The 21735-nt window shown below is 62.9% G+C and overlaps 1 protein-coding gene across 14 annotated transcripts in view; it reads right to left on the minus strand.

Annotated features, from left to right (window-relative positions):
- Positions 1 to 3239: 3239 nt before the first annotated feature.
- The window catches only part of ANKRD11 (ankyrin repeat domain containing 11), a 180711-nt gene continuing 162215 nt past the window's right edge, over positions 3240 to 21735 (minus strand). For 7 of the 14 annotated variants that reach the window (XM_047846188.1, XM_047846183.1, XM_047846185.1 and 4 more), the window contains 10 exons: positions 19905 to 20075; positions 19601 to 19804; positions 18289 to 18431; positions 16009 to 16156; positions 9206 to 15723; positions 7728 to 7826; positions 7498 to 7641; positions 5694 to 5786; positions 5345 to 5510; positions 3240 to 4126 (listed from right to left, as the gene is read on the minus strand). In XM_047846188.1, coding sequence (XP_047702144.1) covers positions 3510 to 4126; positions 5345 to 5510; positions 5694 to 5786; positions 7498 to 7641; positions 7728 to 7826; positions 9206 to 15723; positions 16009 to 16156; positions 18289 to 18431; positions 19601 to 19804; positions 19905 to 20075 — 8303 coding nt within the window. In that variant the 3' untranslated portion in view covers positions 3240 to 3509. Of the gene's footprint in view, positions 4127 to 5344; positions 5511 to 5693; positions 5787 to 7497; positions 7642 to 7727; positions 7827 to 9205; positions 15724 to 16008; positions 16157 to 18288; positions 18432 to 19600; positions 19805 to 19904; positions 20076 to 20521; positions 20619 to 21735 lie in introns of all 14 variants that reach the window. The other 7 variants (XM_047846192.1, XM_047846191.1, XM_047846190.1 and 4 more) reach the window with 7 other exon arrangements.

Below are 21735 nucleotides of genomic sequence, written 5' to 3' on the forward strand. Positions count from 1 at the left end.
TTTGAATTTGTCATCTGCCTTTCTCGTTTTGGGGGGATTTTGACTGGAAGGTAAAGGCTCAGATCGCCATCTTAACTTGGTATCTGGCACCCCGTTTTCTAAAGTATGTTCTGGAATATCATCCTGGCTTCCTGGGGAAAATGCAGACATGTCTTTCTTTAAGAATTTGCTTACTTGTGAAACGGAACAAAAGACGCACAGAACACATTCACTGTGGTGAGTGGTCACGGAGCCTCCCCGTTTAGTCAGTGCCGAGGTCAGGAATCGGTGTCTCGCGGCAGCCCCCGCAACCGTCGCGTCCCGGGGGTTCTGCGCGGTGGCCCATGCTGGCCGCTCGCACGGCAGCTCTGCCTTCCTGTTCTGGTGAACTTTAGACGAGCAGAGCCATGCGGTTCCAGGTGCACCGCGGCTGGATTTCGTTCGCCTTCGCCGCTGTCCGTAAGCGGCTCTCGGGGGTGGTCTCGCCCCGTCCCCTGAACGTTTGGCGACGCGCAGACACGGTGGCGGTCACCACTCTGAGGGGCGCTGCCGGCATCGGTAGGTGGAGGCCGCGCGTGCTGCTGAGCGCCCTACAACGTGGAGGAAACCAGTCACGAGATTCCTAGGGCCACGGGTCAGCAGTACCGAGGTCGAGAAGCACTGCTTTATGTGTGGGCAATCTATTCTTTTTTTTTTTTTTTTTTAATCTTTATTTATTTTTGAAAGACAGAGTTTGAGCAGGGGAGGAGCAGAGAGAGGGGGAGACACAGAATCCGAAGCAGCTCCAGGCTCGGAGCTGGCAGCACAGAGCCCGACGGGGGGCTCAAACTCACAAACCGTGAGATCGTGACCAGAGCAGAAGCTGGACGCTCACCTGACTGAGCCCCAGGCAACCCTGCCCCCCCCCCCCCCCCCGCGCTCCCCCCGGTACGTTTGGTCTTCAGTGATGCTGTTTCTGCCCATATGCATGGGTTTCTCTTGGTTGTGTGACCAGAAGTGGGTTGTTGGGTCTGGAAGAGGGAGTAGCCGGGCCGGCTGCGGCCGGTGCCTGTGTCACGAAGTCCCCGACATAAGGAAGCAAGCATTTGGGCAGTGTTTGTCCCTCTTCCCTCTGCCCCGGAAGGAAATGGAGCAGGCTGCTGGGGGCCCCGTGCCCGCGTGGCCGGGAGCCCTCTCTTCCTGTCAAGCTCAGCCTCAGGCGTCCAGTCAGAATTGGAGCCTCGAGCCCGTGGAGATCCTGTCCTCCGGCCATCTCAGGATGGGCCTGGACACTGCAGTGTCACCCGGTCAGGTGGGCAGCCCCCCTCCGGGTTCCTGTGCTTCTAGAATGTCCTCTCCGCTGCCTTCTGGGGGGAAGAGGGAGGCCGCTCATGGCTTTTCATGAAAACCCCTCATCTGCTCCCGGGGCGCAGGCTCTGCTGTCGCCATCTTGTGCGGGTCAGAGAAACACGGTGTCCTCCCGCAGCCCCTCTCAGCCAGGGACAACCCAGGCCCTCACTCCCGGGACGGAAGGGCCGTGTGCCCCGAGCAGGCGTGCTGGCCCCGCTGGCCCGCAGCACTGGGGGGGGGGGGGGGGGGGGCACTGGGCCCCCATCCAGTGCTGCCACCTGAGTCTGGTTCTGAGAGGCTCTGAGAGGCAGAAGAGCGACCAGTGTCTACGGAGTCTCAGAGCTCCAGGGTGGTGGACGCTGTGACTGGTAGGGAAGTCACCCATCCGTGTCCGAGCCCGGGCCAAGCGCTGCCTTCTTCCTGCCAGGGCCGGACCCTCTTGAGGGGCCCCCGATACCCACACCTGCAGCCACAGTCCTCAGGGACAGTCGGCAGGGGCCCCAGGTGCAGTTCTGGACTCGTGGGGGTTCTGCAAACACCCGCACGGACGACTCCTGCCCAGACACAGGTGGACGCTGGGAGCAAACCACAGCCAGCCTCTGTTCTTCGAATTTACTTACAAACGTTCTCTGGGGACTGAGGGTCTCCCTGTGCTCACCCCTGCGCTCGCAGCCCGGACAGGAGCACGGGGGTCGGATGCCTCTGCGGCAGGATGGGGACGGGGCGGCTCCCAGGAGACACTGGGCCAGCATCGCGCGGACCCGCCGGAGCCCGCAGGGCCACCGCGACCCGCGCCGCACGGCTCCGAGGCCCCCTGCGCCTGGCCCGTGCACGCTCCTTCGCCCCCCACGCACGTGCATGGCCGGCAGGTCGGGGCCTGAAGCTGCCGACCCCGAGACTCCGCACGGGAGCGCCGGGCTGCGGGGACGCGCGGCTGCGGCCCCGGCTCTGAGACCAGAAAACTGATTCGTGTCCAGGAGGCGGTGCGGCTCTGCCCTCCCCGATCCCCAGGCCAGCACACGAGGGGGGGGCCCGGGAGTCCCGTGGAGGGAGAGGGCGACCTCCCCCGCCGCCTCCGTCCCACGCGTGGACTCGGCGAGGGCCTGGCCCCACCCCCCGCCCGGCCCGCAGGCCTGCGGGGCTGGACGCCTGCTCCCGCCGGGGTTCCTCCGTGGCTCAGGTACAGGAGGCTGAGGGGAGGCCACGTGATGTGCCCCAGGGCGTGCGCGAGGAGGTCCACCCCGCACCTCCACACCCACGCGTCCACAGCACCCTGCGTGCTGGGGGCCGGGCGGCCTCAGGAAGGAGCCACTTTGGGAGTCCTTGTGCAGAAGGCGGCCCTGGGCCAGCCGGGTCTCATCCCCGAGCATCTCCTGCCAGAGGGGCGTGGGGCGGGGCGCACACCTCCCACTCCTGTCCTCTGAGCTGGTTCTGGCAGCATGGGGGTCCCAGTGGTCGGGACCCTTGCACAGCTGCAGCGTGGCTGGGGAACCTGCCAGCCCCCCCGGGGGAGGGTGGCAGCTCCTGCTCTGGGCACAGAGCCGGACGATGGTCTTTGCAAGGCCACACAGCATGGGACCTGCTGCCCCAGGAGCGAGTGACTCTTGTTTCCTTCGGGGGTGGGGGGGGGGGGGTGGGGGTGGGTTGGCCTTCTCTGTCCCCAAGCCCAGGTCTGGCTGCCCGGGGGACAGGACATGAATGGCTCAGGGATCCCTGTCCCCGCTGTGAGCTGTGCAGCTTGGTGGGGGTGGGGCTTGGGACCCAGTAAAGACCGGAAAAGGGAAAAATTAGTTTCAAAAAAAAAAAAAAAAAAAAAAGGTAGTAACTGGGGAGCAAGGTAGTTGAAGACCGCGTGGTGTTCCAGTGGGGCAGCCCCCGTCGGTCCCGCATGTCGGCCCCTCCTGGAGAGGGCCTGTCGTGTACAAAGAGCATTTAATTAATTTATTTATTTCTTTACACATAACTGAAGTGATGTTACAGTACATAAGTTATTTACAACTGTGCAGTAATGTGTTGCAAAATAAATTATCTAGAAGGCAGCAAAAGTACATTGTGAATGTGTATAAAACTGTACAGCGTTTACGGGTACACTTTTTATATGATTATTGGCTCTGTAGTGTTTCAAGTTATGTTCTCAGAAAGAGAAACAAAATGCCCAAGATTAAAGGAAAAAATATACAAACCACGTGGATTTGACTCCATTAAAAACACAACCCGAGAGTCCCGGCTCTGTGTCCCTCCGCAGCGGGCGGGCGGCCCTGCGCGCGGCCCCAGTATCGCAGCCCGCCCCAAGCCCGTCCCCGCCCTCCGACCCGGAGGTCACTGTCCGTGAGGGGTGGCCGCCTTAATTTTCCTTCTTGTAGTTGATCAGAATGGAACAGGAAATTGTAAAAAAGACATCCGTCCTGCAGCTCCTGAAATGCCCGTGCAGCCGCCCGGAAAGCCGAGCCCGAGGCCGCCGTCTCCTCGTGCTCCCGCGGCAGCTCCCGGGGGGAGGGGCCAAGTGCGGGGTCTCTCCCTGGACGTCCCCGCCCGAGGGACAAGGTCTCCCTGCACTGCCCCGACTCGGCAGCGGCGCCGGGCAGACGCGTGCGGCCCTCGCCTGTGTCCCGCGTGGCCGTCCCGCGGGGCGTCAGGCCGGCAGAAGCACGAAGTCGTCGTTGACGTCGACCATGGGCACGTAGAAGGAGGGCACCTCGTGCACACACAGCGCCTTGTGCCCGGCGGGGTCCAGCTCCTGCGCCTTCAGCTGCCACTCCATCCGCTGCACGGCGTTCAGGGCCGCGGCCTCGTGCTGCTGCCGCATCAGGAGACACGTCTGCGGGAAACGCGACAGGTGAGGGGCGCCGAGGCGAGACCTCGGTCCCGCGCCTTCGCCCCGCGCCCTGCCCCGGGAGTCGGAGTCGCGAGGCCCAGCGCCCCGCCCCCCGCCCCCCGCCCCGGGCGTTGCAGCGGAATCTCGACAGTGTCACTCTGCACTCGTTCACGGCTGGTGACGCGTCACCTAGGCCGGGAGCGTTGGGGACTTGTGGGCACTGAACCCCGGCAGCAGGTCCTCGCGGGCAGTGCCGTAGCGGCTCTGTATCCGGGGCGCTGGGGGGGGCAAAGGGGAGAGCGGACACGGGGACTCGGACGGGATCGCCGAGGGGGGGGGGGGTTGGGACGGACGCAGCACACACGGACAGAGAAGCGGACGTGAGCAGTCTGACGTCACAGCGCGTCTCGCTTGCTCAGATGTGCGCAAGCGCATGCACGGCGGGGAATCGCCGTCTCTAATTCGCCTTAAAGTAGCTGGGAGTGTGTGGAAGGGAGCGGGGAGGGGCGGCAGGGGCTCTAAGCGCTCCGTCTTTGGTCTTCGGGAAAGACACCACCCCCCGCTGCACCGGGGCCACGTCTCCGAGCCCGTGCGGACTCGACCTGCTGGGCTCATCGTTCTAGCCACCTCGCCTCTCCCTGGTTTCATGACTTCTCTGTACATCCGGGGCGTGGGGCCCGTGTGGCGTTTCTATCGCCCAACACCGATCTTAAAATGTCGTCACCACTCCCGTCTGCTCTAGGAAAGCCTCCCCCCCCCGTGCAGCCTGCGGGCCCGGCTGGCGGGACTTGGTGCGGCAGCATCCTGGAGCTTCCCCGGGACCTGCCCGAGACCACGGACGCGGAGCGGGCTCCTCTCTGCTCTGGGCTCTGGCTACCCCCACGCCAGCACCTTCTCAGGTGCGTGCGCTGCTGTGGCACCGCGGTCACGGGTCAGCGAGGGAGGGGACGCAGGTAAGGCCGGCCTCCGGGAAACACGGTCCTCCTTTCCAAGAGCGGACTCCCCGGGGCGGGGAGGATGGAGAGCTCCGGACCCCTTCCCCCAGCCCCCTAGAGCCCCAGGGAGGCCGGCGGGTGTGCCCCCCCCTCCCCAGGCCCTGCCTCCTGGAGCTGCCCCGGGGTGGCGCCCACTGTGCCGCCGAGTCTGTTGGCTCTCGCGGGCGACCCTGTGGACGGCCCTGTGGGCGGCCCTAGCGCCTGCACGTGGGGATTCGCTTCTTACTTGCTAATCTTTCTCTAGCTCCCACCCATGCTCTCTGGCTGCTGCACTGGTCAGCACGTCCAGAGCAGTGGTGATGGGTGTGTGCTGTGACCTTTGAGGAGGGCTCAAGGTGGGGTCCCACAGAGGTCTGACCGCCAGCTGGTGACAGGAGCTGCTCCCCGCACACCTGGACAGGAGGGAAGACACTCTAAGGAGGCAACATGGGGGGCGGGGAGACCTCAGCTCCCTGAAGGCATCAGCCGGGCTCACGGGGTCTGACACTGTCACTTGCAAACGGGGGATCCGGCAGCAGCTGCCCCCTCCCCCGCCCCCGCTGCCGCCCGGGCGGGGGAGGGCACAGGGTCCTCACCTTCATGCGGTCGTACTTGTCGTCCACGTCCTGGAGCCACGAGATGAACTGGCGCGCATTGAACCGGTCGCGCACGGACTTGTTCTCGTCGCCCTGAGGGGAGAGGCGCGGACGCTGGATGGGGAAGAGTCAAGAGGAGCCCACGGTCCGTGTCACCCCCCTGCCGCCCCTCCGTGAGGAGCTTGGCTGGCGTGTCCCCAGGAGGCCGCTGAGTGTGTGTGTGTGTGGGGGGGGGGGGGGTGCGGGGATGTGTGCTGGGCACAAACAAATGGGCGCCCTCCGTCCCCGGCCCCTACCGCGTTCCCTGGGAGTCACGGGGACACGCACGGTGAGGCTGGCAGGGCTATGCTTTGGTCTCTTCGGTCTGTAATTCTCTTTGAAGAGACCTGAGGTGCCTTGGCCGGGACGCCAACCTCACGTCCCTGTCCTCACGCACGGTAGCCCCGCGCCCACAGACGGGCTCACGAACAGGTAAAGCCTCAGGACGGAGGGTGGTGGTCTCACCGGCCCCCGCGGCCTGGGTGTCCCGGGAGGCCGTCACACGTCACAGTGTCTGTGGTGCGGCCTCGGGAAGTGGAGCGCAGGCCCCACCGCAGACGCTCGGCAGGGCAGAGGCCTTCACTGTCCTCAGGCTCGGAAGCAGCCCAGGAAGTCTTCCAGCCCCTTGGTTCTTTCAGAGGCACAGAGCCCCCACGGTGATCACTGAGGCCCCAGCCCTTTGGGTTGTAGACTCTCTTTCTGCTCTAGACCAATCTTGTTTTTTATATGTACTATGTTCAGTTGGGAAAGTTAAAAAAATTTTTTTTAGTTTTATGTAGGCTCCACGCCCAATGCAGGGGCTCAAACTCTTGACCCCAGTCACCCCTGGTGGGGAAAGTTTTTTAAGATCAATTCTTTTTTTTTTTTTTCATTTTTAAAAGTTTTTTTATTTTTTATATTTATGATCAATTCTTAAAGACTGCATGTAAGTGAACGCAAAGCCCTTGATGTGCAAATAAAGAGTCTTAAAAACCACGGAACCACTGCTGTCTGCACACGGCCAGCCTGAGAACGCTGCCCAGAGCCCCAGGGGTCCGTGCAGCGCTACGTGAGCCTGGGGTGCAGCAGGCGCGCACGCTGGCCAGGGGACAGGAGAGGCCCGAGGAGACAGCAGTGTTTTTGGACAGGCCCAAAATGACACGTTCAGGGTTGCTTTTAAAAAGTCTCGGAGGCGGCTGGGGAAGAGAACAAATCGGGGAGTAAACCCGTGTCGGTCTGACCCCAGGCCTGGGTGCATGGGGGGTGGGACAGCGGGGGCGAAGGAGGGACCCCTTCCTGGGTCAACGCTGGGAGCGGCCAGCAGGTGAGGCCAGGCAGGAAGTCTGTTCCAGCAGGACCCCAGGGCCCGCAGGATCCTCCCCTCGCCGTGGGCCCTGCTCTGCCCCCATCTGCCACAGGACAGCTTCCCGGTGGGGCCTCCACAGAGCACGTCGCCTGGATACTACTCGTCTCTTATTTAAATCTTCCTCTAAAACAAGTACAACTCTCAGTGAGCGGAGAGACTGCTGGAGTCCACGAGGACCCTGGAGCGGGGCATCTCTCGACACGGCCAGGGTGCTTGCTGCTTGCTGCGTGTCCCGCCGTGTGGTTGCCGCCACCCTCCCCGGCCCTGGCGCGGACTGGGGAACTGAACCAGGCTGGGCTACCTGCGGGATGCGGCCCTTTCCCGCTCGCTGCCCACAGCGCAGCCGAATCCCAGGAGGCCCAGCTCCTCTTGGGAAGCTGCAGACGGGAGAGCGAGTGCCGGGCCCGGACGGTCACCCACCTGACTCTCCAGAGGCATGTTGTAGACCTCGGAGTCCAGCAGCATGGTGCAGGCGCTGAACGGCACCGCCTGGTTCGCGATGGTTCTCGCTGCCCGGCAGTGAACCCGCAGGATCTCCTGCTCGCAGGAGACTATGAGCTTTTCCTGGAGGAGAGCAGCCAGATGAGCAGGACTCACCCGGACAGACGCCCCGTGCCCGCCGCCCCCTCGTGCCCGCCGCCCCCTCTTACCCGCTCGATGCTGTGCTGCAGCCGCAGCTTCCCCCTCACGGCCTCCTGCTGCTTGAACAGCTCCTTCAGGGGCTCCGCCAGGGAGGGAGGGGGCGCGATCTGCAATCACGGGGGTGGGGGTGGGGTGGTTGGTGAGGCTGTGAACTTGCACCAGGAACACCAACCCACTTGAAGGACTCAGCCCTGAGACGCACCCTCTGGCCTGGCGAGAAGTCCAGGAATGCCTGACCTCTGCCCGCCCGCCCCTAATGGCCTGGGGTGCTTTATGGCGTGGGGACCACGGGAAGGGAAAGGTTTTTTTTTCTAGAACGAAAGGCGGGAGTCCCAGTGGAAAATAAGAAGTTACACAAACCACAGCGACCCCTGCTGTTTTCTCTATTTGCCGAACTTTCCATGAAGGTCATGGTGCTCCGTTTTGAAAACCAAAATTTAAACAAAAGGGCAACCAAACACGTCACTGAACAGAAATCTCAGGCCAGATTTTTCTGAACCAGTGACCCAGAAGAGACCCAGCACCTGGATGCTTCCAGGCCAGACGTCCTGCTGGGCTCAAAGCTGTCTGTCCCCCACCCCCCTGCCCCATCAAAGTGCCGGAAGACTGGGCTGTCCAGGGAGGGTGGTGGCCCGGGCAGCCGTGCCCCCAAGGCCTTGCCCTTTGAACCTGACGCTCAGAGCCACCTATCGCTGTTCAGAAGACACCCGGTGAAGAAAGAGCCAGCTCAGATGCCACCTTCCAGAACACACGATCCAGTGTGACTCTCGGGGGGGAGGGGGCTGCTCTGAGGTGGGCCCTGTGGGCTGCAGGCCTGTTCTGGGCCTGATGGTAACGCAACGGAAGTCCTGGCTCCCCTCCAAGCGGGTGGGAGGGTCCGAGATGAAGCAAGTCACCTGCACCTGGGCTGAACAGGTGCTGAGGGGCCCAGGGCGGTGGCTGTGCTGCAGGGGGGCTGTTCCTGGGCAGGGGTGGTGGCAGGAGCCCGCCCCGAGGAAGAGGGTACAATGGGAGAAGTGGGGATGCAGACGGCTAGCTGGAAGGTGGTGTGTGTAGATGGCGGGGTCTGCACAGACACAGGGTCCCTGGGCTCCCAAAGCCCACAGTGGTGGGGGGGGGGGGCGGGGAAGCCGCCAGGGTGCTTGCTGCTCAGGGCTGCACGGTGACGACAGTGAGGCCTGGCCTCCGGCTGGCAACCTGGGGCCACTGGGAACACGGAGTGTTACCGGGGGGTGTTAAAAGGGCTGAGCGGAGACCCTCACTGGCAGGGGCAGGCACCGAGCGGCCCCAGGGCAGCCCCAGCTGGGGGTCTGCAGGGCGTAGCTAGAGCAGACAGACCAGCTGGGTGAGACCGTCGACCCAGCGGACCGAGCGCTGGGCACACGTGTGGTTGGCCAGTCAGGCCCCGGATGGGGAGCGCACGCGGGACGCGGGACGGCCGACAGAGCCCCGCCAGCGGGTTCTCCCGCCCGCCTCCGGTACTCACCACGGGGATGTGCAGCTTGCTGAGCGGCTTGCCGTCCAGGAGGTAGGAGCCCGTGTAGGTGACGTACTCGGCGTAGCACTGGGGCGCCTGCGGCGTGATGTAGCAGAGAATCTTGCGCTTCTCCTCGATCTTCTTCCTGATCTGCAAGTACTCGAAGTAGGGGTTGGACCTGTCGCTGTGGTATGGCTCGATGTCATCCAGCTTGATGGCGTCCACGATGGCGGCCAGCGTCTGCTGGATCACCTCCCGCGTCTGCTGCGTGGACGTGTTCATCTGCTGCTGCAGCTGCTGGCTGGAGCGCTGGAAGCGGCGCTTGCGCGGGTGCTGGGCCTGGGGGTCGTCCTCCTCGCAGCAGCGGCCCTTGGCGCGGGCGGGCGGGGCGGGCGCGGGCTCCTTGTCGGCGGGCGGCGAGCTCTGCTTGCTCTGGTTGGCCAGCATCTGAGCCCGGTTCCTCGTCATGCGCTGGGGGATCTCCTCCACCTTGGGCGCCTTCGGGGCTTCGACCGCGGGTTTGGGTTCTGGTTCTGAAGCTTCGGGCTGGATGCCGCCCACAGGTCCCTCGGGGCCGGCCCCGTCGAGCGGGCCGGCCCCGTCCTCCACATGTGCCTGTGCAGAGCCATCCGCGGCGGCGGCGGCGGCGGCAACGACAGCGGCGTCGGGGGTGCCGTGGGACGCGGCCGGGGGGTCCCGGCCCTCGGCCTCCTCGTCTCCGCTCCCCGCTGGATGCCGCTCCGGGGCTGGCGGTGCGGGCCCCAGGCTGGAGTCCGAGTCCTCGGGGGGGACCCTCCCCTCTGACGTGACCCCTGCCTCTACCGTGGTCTCCAACATCACATCCGGCTTGGGCTCCTCGGGGGACTCCGGCTCGGGCTCGGCGGGGAGCCGGGGAGCCGCCTGGTCGGGAGGCAGTGCGGGCTGTTCCTCGGCAGCCGCTGCAGGGACATCCCCGCCACTCGGGACTACGGGGGGCCCCGCGGGGGTGTTTTCCGGAGGGCCAAGGGGAGTCTCTTCTACTGGTTCCGTTTCGACATCGGAAACGTCTTTAGCTTGAAGAGGAAGCTCTGGCAGAGAGAAGGGCCCCAGGTCCAAGTCGTCCTCGGAGTTGGGGAAGCCATCAGGCCAGGGCACCGCTTCCACCTGGCCGAGGGCCGACAGGTCGTGCCCGTTTTCCAGGAAGTTATTCTCCATGGGCGCCAGAGCCTCCACCTGAGTCACGGTGGCCAAACACGCAGGCTCCGGGGCCGCGTCGGGGGGCGCGTCAGGGAGCGGTTTGCAGTTGGTGAAAAAGGGCTCCAGCCTGGAAGGAGGGGCAAAGGGGGCTGGTTCTTCTGGGGCGGGCACAGCGGCCGGGACTGTGTCCACCACGTCGCCTTTGGCGCCCTCGAGTCCAGGCTCGGTGGCCGACAGAGGGTACGAGTCAGGGGAGCCTGGGTAAGGGGGCTCTGGGGCGCCGAAGGGCCCCGGGGCAGCAGGGTGGAGGGCCTCAGTGGGGCAGAAATGCTGCGGGGACTCTGGGAGGCGCTGTGGGGACTTAAGCAGGAGGTCCGGCCCCACAGGCCAGCTGACGGGGTTCTCGGGGGCGCCCCCCATCAGGCTGCAGGACAGGGCCTGCTCCGAGGCAGCTGGGTGCGCCCACTCGACGGGGTCCTCTGTGATGACCGTGCTGAAGGGGCCCTCGTCCAGCGGCTCCAGGTAGCTGGGCTCCGGGGGGATGATGGCGGCAGTGGCCTGCTGGTCCTCCGTGGCATCCAGGGGGATGCCCAAGTCAGGCGGAAGGGCCCCCTCCATGGACGGGGCCAACAGCTCATCTCTGTGCGAAGGCGGGGACTTCGCTTGTAAACCAGAGAAAGCACCCTCTGGGGAGGGGGTGACATTGACCACAGCCGCAGGCGGGCAGTGCAGAGCGTCCGCTTTGGGGGAGGGGATGCCATAGTCCGGGGAGTAGTACCCCGGGGACAAGCAGGCGAACTTCTCGGCAGGACCTGGGGGCACAGGGGCCTTGTCCTCCAGGCGCTGCCCTGGCGAGCCGTAAGTGGACGCGGTGGGGACGCTCTGCTGTCTGAACAGCTTGTCCCCAGTGCTGAATTCTTCCTCGGGGGTCCTCCGGATATCGACAGACACCGAACGGTACAGGCTCGTGCACAGCGGCCTCGTAGGCGTCTGGCTCGCGGTTTCCGAAATCCCACTCGCTGCCACAGAGAACCTGTCGAAAAAAGAGGGGGAGCAGGCGCTGGCGGACGTGCTGGAGACGGGCTGGGGGTCAGCGCAGTCGAAAATGAGGTCAGAGTAGTCGTCCGCGCTGCAGGACGGGGTCCTGGGCGTGTGCATGGCCTCCTCGTAGCTGGGGCACGACACCACGGACGCGGGCGTGGGGACCCCGGTGGGCCGGCCCTGGTCCGGCCTCGGGGAGGCGGGCAGCGCCTCTTTCGCGTGCGGCCCGGCCAGCCAGTCCCTGGCGTCCCCGGCCGGCCCCAGGGGGGGCTTGCCGTCGGCGGCCGGCGGGGCCAGAGCGGGCTCCTTGGGCCTCTTGTCCTTCAGGGCGGGGTCCGGCACCAGCGGCCTCCGTGCGGGCACGTCCAGGCCCTTCTTGCGCGCGTCCTCAGCGGGCTTCGCCCTGTCCTTGAGCTTCGGGTCTCCGGACCGGTGCCTCATCTTCTCCATCTGCTTCATCCTCTCCTTGTGCCGCTTGTGCCGCTCCTCGACCTCCAGGTCCTTCTGGGACAGCATGCGCTCGAAGCTGGTCATCATCAGGTCGCCGTCGCCCAGAAGCTTCTCTCTGGGCCGGGCATCTCTCTTGCCCTGGTCTCTGGCTGCCGGCGGCTTATCGTTGCCGTTGCCGACCTTCACCGAGTCACCCTTTTCCTTCTCCGGGTTTTCCTTGAACTTCTCCTTCGGTTTGGCCTCGCTGAGCTTCAGGCTCTCGTCCCGGGACTTGTCTCTGAGTGCGTTTGGAGGGTTGTCCTTGTCTCTGGCTGCGGGCTTCTGCTCGTCCTTGTGGTGCCGCGGGGGCCCGTCGCTGTGCCTGTCCCTGTGCTTCTCCCGCTCGTCCCGCCACCTCTCGCGGTGCCTCTCCCGCCGCCTCTTGTCCTTGAGGGCACCGGCGGCGCCACAGCCATAAGGCTTCAGCTCCTTGTCCGCTTTCTTGGAAGGCTCTCTCTCTGAATCATTTTTATCTTTCTTTTCGGTGGCGAACAACTCAATGGTTTTATCTAGCTCGTCCTCTACGTCCGCTTTGGCGCCGTAAGGGATCCCGTAAGCGTCGGCGTCCGAGAAGTCCTTGTCGCACTGGCCGGGCTCCTTCCTGCTGCCCGTGTCCTTGTAATCGTCGCTCTTGTCTCTCTTCTCACACTTGTCTTTCCGGACCCTCTCCCGATCGTGGCTCTTCTTGGACGAGGACGAAGAGTGTCTGTGCCTTTCTCTCTCCCTGACCTTCTCCTCCGGGGGCTCCGTGAAGGACACCTCCAGGAGGGCGCTCAGGCCGGGCTCCTGCCCGCGGTCGGTGAAGCTGTCCGAGGACACCTCGCTGGCCTTGTCGTTGGAGTCCTCCCGGTACGCGTGCAGGGCCTCCTCCTCCAGCCTCTCCAGCAGGCTCTTCTCCGCCTCGGCGCTCCTCGACACCTTCCTGTCCCGGCAGTGCTCCCGGTCCGGCCTCTCGCGGTGCCTGCTCCTGGCCCTGTCCTCCGCGGAGGGCTTCCGCTCCAGCTTCTCGGGAGGCTTCTGCTTGCTCTTCTTTTCCTGGGTGGGGTCGGCCGAGGTGCGGTCCTTCCTGTCCTTGTACTTGTCCGCACCCTCTTTGTCCTTCTTGTCCTTGTGCTTCTCCAGGACCTTTTCTTTCTTGTCTTTCGCCCCTTCCGCGGCTCCCTTCTCCCTTTTCTTTTCTCGGAGCTCTCGCTCCTTCTGCTTCTCCGAGTGCTGCCGGTCGGCAGAGTGCTTCCGGTGCCGGTCGGCGTCCTGGGGGCCGTCCGCCCGCGGCGCGTCCCCGGCGTCCCCGAGTCGGAGCCCGCTGGCCGCGAACTCGTCCTTCTCGTCCTCGCTTTCGTCTGTGAATATGTCGGCGATGTACCAGCTCTTCTCTTTACCCTTCTTCTCGTCTTTTTTTTCAGGGAAGTCCTCGGACAGAAGCCCAGGGAAATTCTTCTCCCTCTTTTCTTTCCCCTGGTCAAGAGACGCCTTTCTCTCCTTGTCCTTGTGCTTCTCCTTGGGATCCTTCTTCTCTTTAAAGCATTTGTCAAACTCCTTGTCCTTCTGACATTTCTCGAGGACAGACTTTTCGCTTTTGTCTCTGTCACCGGACTTATCTTTGTATTTCTCTAATTTCCCCCTTTCCTTCTTCTCCTTGTCTCTTGCTGCATGGAGCCTCTCCCAGGGCTCGGGGCCCTTCCCAAAGTCACAGTCGGGCCTGTCCTTGAAGCCGGCCTCGCCGGCCACCTCCTTCGGCTCCTCCCGGTGGGCCTCCTCGGGCTTGGGCCGGCCATCCTTCCGCTCCTTGGTGGCCTCGAGGCCGTCCTTCCTGTCCCGCCCGCCCTCGGCGGACTCCCTCCGCTTTTTGTCCTTGTCGGGAAGGCAGCCGGGGATGCCCTTATGCTTGTCTGCCTGCTCCCTCCTCCTCTCGGAGCTCTTGTCCAGACAGTCTCTGTCCTTCTTCCGGAAGAAGGCGTCCCTGTCGCTGCGCCTGTCCCCGTAGTCCCGCTTCTCACGGCCCTTGCTCTCCCGCTTCTTTTCCTTGCTGTCCTCCTTCACGGTCTCCAGGATCAGTCTGGCCACGGGGTCACTTTTCACATCCCTGTAGTCTGTCACTGGAGAATCCCAACTGTCGTCCCCTTTGAAATCGAAGGACGAATCGGACAAGTCCGAGAACCACCGATCCTGCTGGTCGTCAGAAAGGCTGAATTTGGTGTCTTCGTTCTCCAGAAACTGACTCTTGTTACAATATTCGTCGAAAGCGGAAGAGTCTTCCCTGTAGACTTTTTCTTTTTTCGCTTTGTCTTTTTCTTCTTTGAAAGCCTTCTCCTTCTCCTTTGGAATCCTGTCCTCCTTACAATCGTTCTTCTTCTCTAGCTTGGCGGGCCTGTCTTTGGACTTTTTCTTTCTTTCCTCTTTGTAGAGCCTCAGTCGTTCCTCTTTGGGAGACTTCTCCTTCACCAGTTTCTCTCTTTCTGCTTTACTCGCACGGTCTTTCTCTTCTCGGAAAGACCTGCTCACATCTTTGATTCTCTTCAGGGCCTTCTCGTCTTTGGAAACCTTGACCACCTCCTCTTTGAAGAGCCAGGATTCCCTGTCTTCCGACTTCACCTTGCCGAGCCGCTCTTCCCTCCTGAAGTGGTCCCGGTCGTGCTTCAAGGCCTTCAGCTTGCCCTCACTGGGAACGTCGCCGTCCAGGAGTATGGCCTTCTCCGGCCGCTGCTTGCAGTCCTCATACTCGTAAGTGAAACTTTTCAGCTTGAGCTCCTGACCCACGGAGCACAGCCCCTTCTCCTTGTTTTTGTGTTTGTGTTTTGTCTTGTGTTTCTTGACGACCTTGCCCTCCTTGTCCAGCTTGGGAATGGCGCCGTCCACGCCGGCGTGGAAAGAGTTCTTCTTCTCCGACAGCGTGCTCTGCAGGCCGCCCCGCTTCCTGTGCTCCTGCTTCTTCCTCACGGGCTTCAGCGACTCCACGCTGGAGCCCTCGGAGGAGCAGTCAGACTCGCTCGTCAGTCTCGTCCTTGTGGAGTCTGATAAAGAGCTGACCTCTGACCAGGCGGGAGAAGAGATGCTTTTCCAATTGTCTGTCCGCCAGTGCCTGGCGTGCTGGTCCGCGTGGCCGGGGTTATGCTTCTGGGCGGCAGAGCTCCCGTGAGACGAGGTGGAGGAGGCGGACAGAGAGCTGAACAGGGACGGGTCCTTCAGCACCAGTGGGGACTCCTTGAGGCAGCCAGAGCTCCCCACCGAGTCCCCGTCGTCCTCCCCGCTCTCCGAGGACTCGCTCTCCGACTCGGAGGAGCAGAACTTGTCATTCCTTTTCCCAAACCGCACTTCCTTGCCTTTTGTCTCCTTCTTTCGCTTCTTTTTCACTTTATTTTTCTCTTTCTGCTGCTTGGAGCTGGACGGTTCCCGCGTTTTGTTACCGGGCAGTATCGCGTGTGCCGAGAGCCTCAGCTTCTCTCCTGTCCCCACAGTGACACCAACGTCCTCCTCGTCTGACGTGTCTGACAGGATGCGATGAGCCGCTTTCTTTGGTGCAATCGTGTTATTTTTAGTGTAACTTTTCACTTCCATTTTGGGTATAGAAATAAAACTATTTGATTTAGTTTCTTTCCTGTAATCCTTTTTCAGTAAGTGTTTGTCGTCCACTGGAGGGACTCTGTCCTGCTCGTCGTCCTCGTCAAACTCGTACTCATCCTTGACGGGGGTCACAGTTTTCTGGGGCTCTGGATTCTTAGCCTTGTGCTTCAGGCCTTTTTCAAATTCAGAGTCTGTGTTATTGCCGTCAACTGAACTAGAAGGTGCGAACGATGGGGCGTCTTCCTCCTCTGAGCTCTCTGCTGGGAACAGGGAGGAAGAGGTCAGAGGCAGAGTCACAGCGACCCTACTGAACATGCACGGGGACGGCGCTCTGCAGACGAGGCAGAGGGGGAGGGAAGGGGAGGAGAGACAGCTCTTCGCCTGATTTAGATAAATCGGAGGCCAGCCACGGGCAGGAGGAAATGAGAGAGAGATCTGTGTGAGGGCAGGGCCGGAGGACGAGGAAACCCTGGGGGTGGGGTCCCGGCCGTCCAGAAGCTCCCCCACCCCAGCCGGCACACGCGGTGCGGCTCCCGGCCACTGACCGGTCGAGCTCTCCTCGCTGGACGTGTAGGTCCCCTTGCCCAGCAGGAGATTCACCATGGTCGGGGAGTTGGCCACCTTCAGCGGCGTCTCGCCTTTTCTGTTGCTTTGCTGAGGGTTCCCGCCATACCGCAACAACAGCTTCACCACCTACGAAACAGCAACCGGCAGGTCAGGGGCTTTCCGAGAAGCACGCGACGCACCCCCGTGCCGGTACCTGCGCTCGACCAGACGACAGCCCCCCACCGCCACGGCACGGCCCCCCACCCCAGCCGAGCACGCCGCCACACGGAGGAGGTCTGCGCTCCCATGCAGAGTCCTCCCCGTCGGTGGTGGGCCGACCACGGCCCCATGGTCTCCCGCCAGCGATGAGCCGCCATCCGGCAGGGCCCGCGGGGTGTGGAAAGAAGGGCTCTGGAGGTCTGGTGGGGAGCGGGGACTTGACAGAACAGAGGAAACAAAGAGCGAGCTTCTTCCAAGTAGGTTTATTTTGTGTTCTCGTTTATTTTAGAAAAGAAGATTGCCTCTTTCGTGCCTTGACACAGTAAGGCGGGGGGGGGGGTCCTGTGAATGACAGACACAGTCCAGGTGACCCCGCGGCAGCTCTGCTCAACTGTCTACAGCCGGCAAGTGTGCTTCGCACACCGGGGCGGCCGACTCACTGCCCTCAAGTGCAGGTCCAGTGCTGTCTCGGCCCCAGTTCGGACACTGCGGTGTTGAAACAATCTTTAACCAGGAACACCCCGTCGCTCATTCCCGCTTAGGATGCTGCGGCCTCCCCCGACCAGGACCCCGCTTCCCGGGCACGGGTTTCCCACGGCAGCTCTAGCGAATCACCAGCCCCTCCGTCTCGCCAAGTCTGCAACGGGTCTCGCTGACCCTACAGATGTGTGGTGTTGGCTCCTTCCTTTCCGTGTGTGTGGGGTCCCTTGCATTGGTGGGACTGGCCCTGTGTCCCTGCCGTCTGCCTGCTGAGGGCTGTCCCAACTGCTGGAAGCCACCATGTCCCTCGGCCCCTTCTGCCAAGGCTGGCAACGCGGGCGAGCCGCCCTCACGGTCTCTTCCCTCCTGGGGAAGGGTTTCTGCTACACGGACCCCAGAGGGCACTGGGCCCGTGGGGATAATCGAGGGTCACCACTGCATGATCTTTTGCTTACTCCCATCCGTGAAGTCCCCTTACACGTGAGGTCACATATTCACAGTCCCTGGATCCGGACGGGGATCTCTCCGGGGGCCGCTACCCTGCACCCCTCCCCGTATTTCCACAGTCTGTTCCGTAAGATAGTTTTACAAGGACAATTACAGAAGTACAGAGATTCAGAGGACGACCCTGTCCCTCCCCACTCTGTCGGCTGCCAACGTAGCGCCAGACTCGTGTCATCAATCCCTCCCCCACCCTGGGTACTCTAGCGGGTCCCAGGCATTTCATAAACTTTTCTAGCATTTCTCTAAAAGGACCCTTAAAAAACCAAAATAACCACACGATGCCTTTATCTAACCCAAGGAGCTAACCAAGAGCCCTGACGTCAAGTACACAATCTGTGTCCGGACTCGTCCGGTCACCGTGGGCATCTTCTCATTCACAGCCCTCCCCCGACTGTGTGACTCATCATCCTTCGACTGCTCGCCACTCGCTGGGTGCTGCTAGTTCCCTGGCACCTGCCCAAGGCGACGGGGCAGAGCAGCTACAGGAGAGCGTCAGAGGTGCGTTCCGGTCTACAGGCGCTGTCCTCGCCAGGCCCCACTGTCCTTCCTGGGCCTCTTCATGAAGGTCTGGTAACGACCACAGCAAGAGCCTCGCCACCTCTGCGCGTCTCCTGCATCAGACCCAGAGGCAGCCGTTTCCCCAAGGGGGCTAGTCCTCTCAGGGAGGCCGTGCGTTGGGTACTCGCTGCTCCCAGACTGGTTACGAGGGTCCTCCCGTGTACTGGCTACACCTCTCTGTGCTTCATCAACAGTAAATGCCACAAGGACAAGGACAGTGCTGGCAGCAGCCCATGAATACCCCCCCTCCCCCGCTCCCCACCGCCGTATGATCATCCAGCTGCTAAAACCTAGACATGCCCGCATGACCAGAGCAGGGCCCTGTCACATGGAGCAAGAGGTCACCCAGGTGCTGACCCAGGATAAGCAGGTGGGCTGGTCAGAGAGGACGGCTCTGGTTGGGGGGGGGAGGGGGCAAACGTGCAGGACGGTAGGGACGGCGGGACAGGGAGCGACAGGATGAGGTCCAAGGCGGCCAGCAGGCCCGGCGGGGGACGTGGGTGCGGGGAGGCACCCACCTTGTAGTGCCCGTTGTTCGCGGCGTCGTGCAGGGGGGTGTCGTCATCTAGGCCCTTGGTGTTCACCTCTGCCCCCGCGGCCAGCAGCTGCTTGGCGACGTCGTAGTAGCCCCGGTTACACGCCTCGTGCAGCGCTGTCCAGCCTGGAAACAGACACTTAGGACCTATGTTATTTAATCCTCAAGAACGCCACTCCTGTCCCGAGGCAGCGCCCTGCGCGGAAGGGCTACGGTCCCGGGAAGCCCTGAGTGTCCTTTGCTGGGGCGCCCCGTCTGCCCCGCGACGTGCAGCTCGCTAACCCTCCAGGTTCACCCTCTGCGGGCACAATCTGGGGTAGAGGACTCGTCGGGGGTGGCAGGCTCAATCCAGCGTATCTGGCAACACACGTGGAGGGTACAGGGAGAGCGGCCGAGGGGGCTGCGGGCAGGGTGGCAGGGTCTGTGACCACAGCTGCAGGTTTGGAAACATGCCCTCTGGGCAGCACGTGGCTGAGGCCACGCGGGGAGGCCTCCTCTGGCGGCCGTCTCCACTAGGGCCTCGACAGGCCACCCGCAAATGTCAGTGTGCGAACGGGGCCACCCTGTGGACACAAATTCCAGGGCTTTGGCAAATCTCGCCTTAGGAAAATTGTATTTTCAGAGAAGGTGCTACATTAGGTTTGGGTCAGAAACCCCATCAACTAGGGCAGTGGGTGCAGTCTAGACAGGTTCGTCACGGAGACCGCTCTGCTGGTCTCACGTCCCACGCGCTCTCGGAACGAACGGCTGTGGAACGTGCCGATGCTGCGGCACAGAGCAAGCGTCCTGTTCACACCCGGCAATACTCCTCCATGACCACACGGCCCTCAAAGCAGGTAAAGCTTGGCTGTCTCGGGCCGGGGGAGGAACACCTACTTCCGGCTTAAATGAAAGGGCCCTCTCGGAGACATTTCTTCCCTGGGGGGTGTGGTCCCCAGGCTGCCGGGCACCGAGGCAGGGCCGCCTCTCCCTGAACGTGCCGGGGGCGTGACTCCTCTTCCACGGAACTGGGGTCTACACAACACAGCAGAGTGGCATCTAAAAATGCCCCCAATTCTCTTAAAGATAATAAAAAATAAGAAAGCGATCTTCTTTTGAAATACTTTCCGAAACATCAGTACCTCTTCCTCCGCAGCAACAGCACATCACCCTGGTCTAAGTGCGAGGTCTGCCCGCTGCCCCCAACTCCTGTGCGCAACCACCGCCCCCCCCTCCCCGCCCGCCCCCGGCTCCGCCCCCGGACCCCAGGCGGGGCCTCCGGGGCACGCAGGGTGAGGGCGCCCGTGAGCGCTCACCTGCAAAGTCCTTGACGTTGACGTCCGCGCCCTCGCCGATGAGCTCCTTGATGCGCCGGGCGTCCCCGCGGATGGCCGCGCGGTGCAGGCGGGTCTCTCCGCGCTCGTTCCGCTTGTTCACTTTGTCTTTGGTTTTCGAGGCGGAGTTCGGCGTCCCCTTCTGGCACACTGTCGACTGGGAGGGGTGCTTTGGCGTCGTGTCTACTGCAGGCCAAGCAGAGGACAGGCAGGGCGTCACCAGGCCTGTCCCGGTGACAGAAGCCGCCGGGCCCTGGGCCGCTTCCTCGAGGCACCGGGGGCTCACCTGGGCTGTTGGCGGACTCCTCGGCAGTCATCTGCATGAGGAGAGCCACCTGCTGGCGCTCGGAGAGGGGGTAGCCGGCTCGGATCCCAGACAGCCCCATGCCAAACAGCAGCCCGGCCTTCCGGGTGACGGGCTCCTTCTTAATCCTCTTGCGCTCAGGACCCTGCTTCTCTGTGAGGCGGTGGAGGAGACAGGGGGACATTTCATGCCACGCGGTCCTCAGGACCCGCGCGCAGCCTTGCCTGGCGTCGCGGAGCCCCCGCCTCCCGCACCTCACAGCTCACAGGGAAAGGGCGAGAACAGGGCCGGCAGCACCGAGCCGCCCGGTCGTCACCTCCGGCGGTAACAGAGACAACTCCAACACCTCGTCATCAGCCAATGAGGCCTGCCCCGCCTCGGCCCCCACCGGCCGGTCGCGACGGCCCGCCGCACGCCAGGCGGTGGGACGGCCCCTCGCTGGGGCCCTGGCTCACACGGGACAGGTCTCCGTCCGTTAAGTGCACGTGTCCACACTCCGGTTCCTCCTTCCCCGTCCCGCCTCCACACAGTGCAGATATAAATGGCAAACACAGTTCAGAAACACATAAAAGGTCGAGGCCGACTTGTCAGTACTGTACCTTTCTTCTTGCTTCTAGGGACCTCCATTTCAGGCCATGGCCCTTCGAGGAGCGAACCAGCCTTGCAGTACCACGACATGGACTGAGCTGGAGGCATCTAAAGGCATCAACACAGAGCACTAACCAGACACGAGGGAACAGCTCGGCCGTTCCGTCTCCACCTCCTCGGAGCGCACACCTCCTCCACTGGTCTGACCCCTTACAGAGCTCCCTGCCGACCCTGAGCACAGACACACCGCGTGGCTTCTCCGGGAAGAGGCGGGAGGAAGGGACAGAAAACACCCCCCAGACTCCGTGAACCCGGAGCCAAAGCTCACTGTCCTCCTTCGCCCTCGTGCCCCTCCTGCCGGGGATTTAGGGATCCACCAGGCGCCCGGAGCCCTCCCCACACTGCCCCCGTGCGTGCTGGGTGGGGCCCTGGTGTGGGGGTCGGGCTGGCTAGGGGGTGTTCTAGGTCACACGGTGCAAACTGCAGCCAGGGAAGGAGGGTCACCATGGGAGACTTGGGGGTCCTGAAACTCTCCTCGGGGGAGGGGGGCCTCCTGCTCTCCACTCCGCACGTCAGAGAGGACCCCCTCCGGGCCCTCGGCTGGCTCGATGGCTCTGGTTTGCCCTGGGGAGGTGGGTGCTGTCTGGGAGACACGGACCGGACAGGCTCCCGTGCGCCCCGCCTGCCCGACTCCAGGACAACATCCCCAGCCCACAGATACGTCGTTTTCCATTTTCTCAAGAAGAGTTTTCTGTGAGCTACTTCCTTAGAAAGTACTGCAATCGGCCCTTTCAGAAACCACACTGTGACTCGCTGCAACACAGGCTCCCCAGGCACCCCGGCCACGATGAGTCTCTAACCAACCCATGAGGCCCGGGCTCGAGAAAGGAAGAAAGCTCCAGAACGCTCCTCATCTGTGACCAAGGACCCCAGCTTATCCACCCTGTCCCGTTCTGCCTACAAGCTGGCAGGCGCAGGGGTGAGGCTGGCAGCCTCCCCGGAGCCTCTACACAGGGCGAGGAACCACACATAGCAGCAGCCCTGCCCGGTGGCCCGACGAGGTCCCGAGAAGTTAAGCCACACTTTCGCAGTCACTCGGGGCCATCCCACCCAACCCGAGCTTTCTGGAACACACCCCCCGAATCAGGGCATCGGGTTTAAAAGTTCTCACACGGCCGAGTGCTCCACTAACCACCCCCCCCCCCCCCCCCATGGTGACCGCTCT

The sequence above is a fragment of the Prionailurus viverrinus genome, unplaced genomic scaffold, assembly GCF_022837055.1.
Source record: "Prionailurus viverrinus isolate Anna unplaced genomic scaffold, UM_Priviv_1.0 scaffold_38, whole genome shotgun sequence".
Taxonomy (NCBI): domain Eukaryota; kingdom Metazoa; phylum Chordata; class Mammalia; order Carnivora; family Felidae; genus Prionailurus; species Prionailurus viverrinus.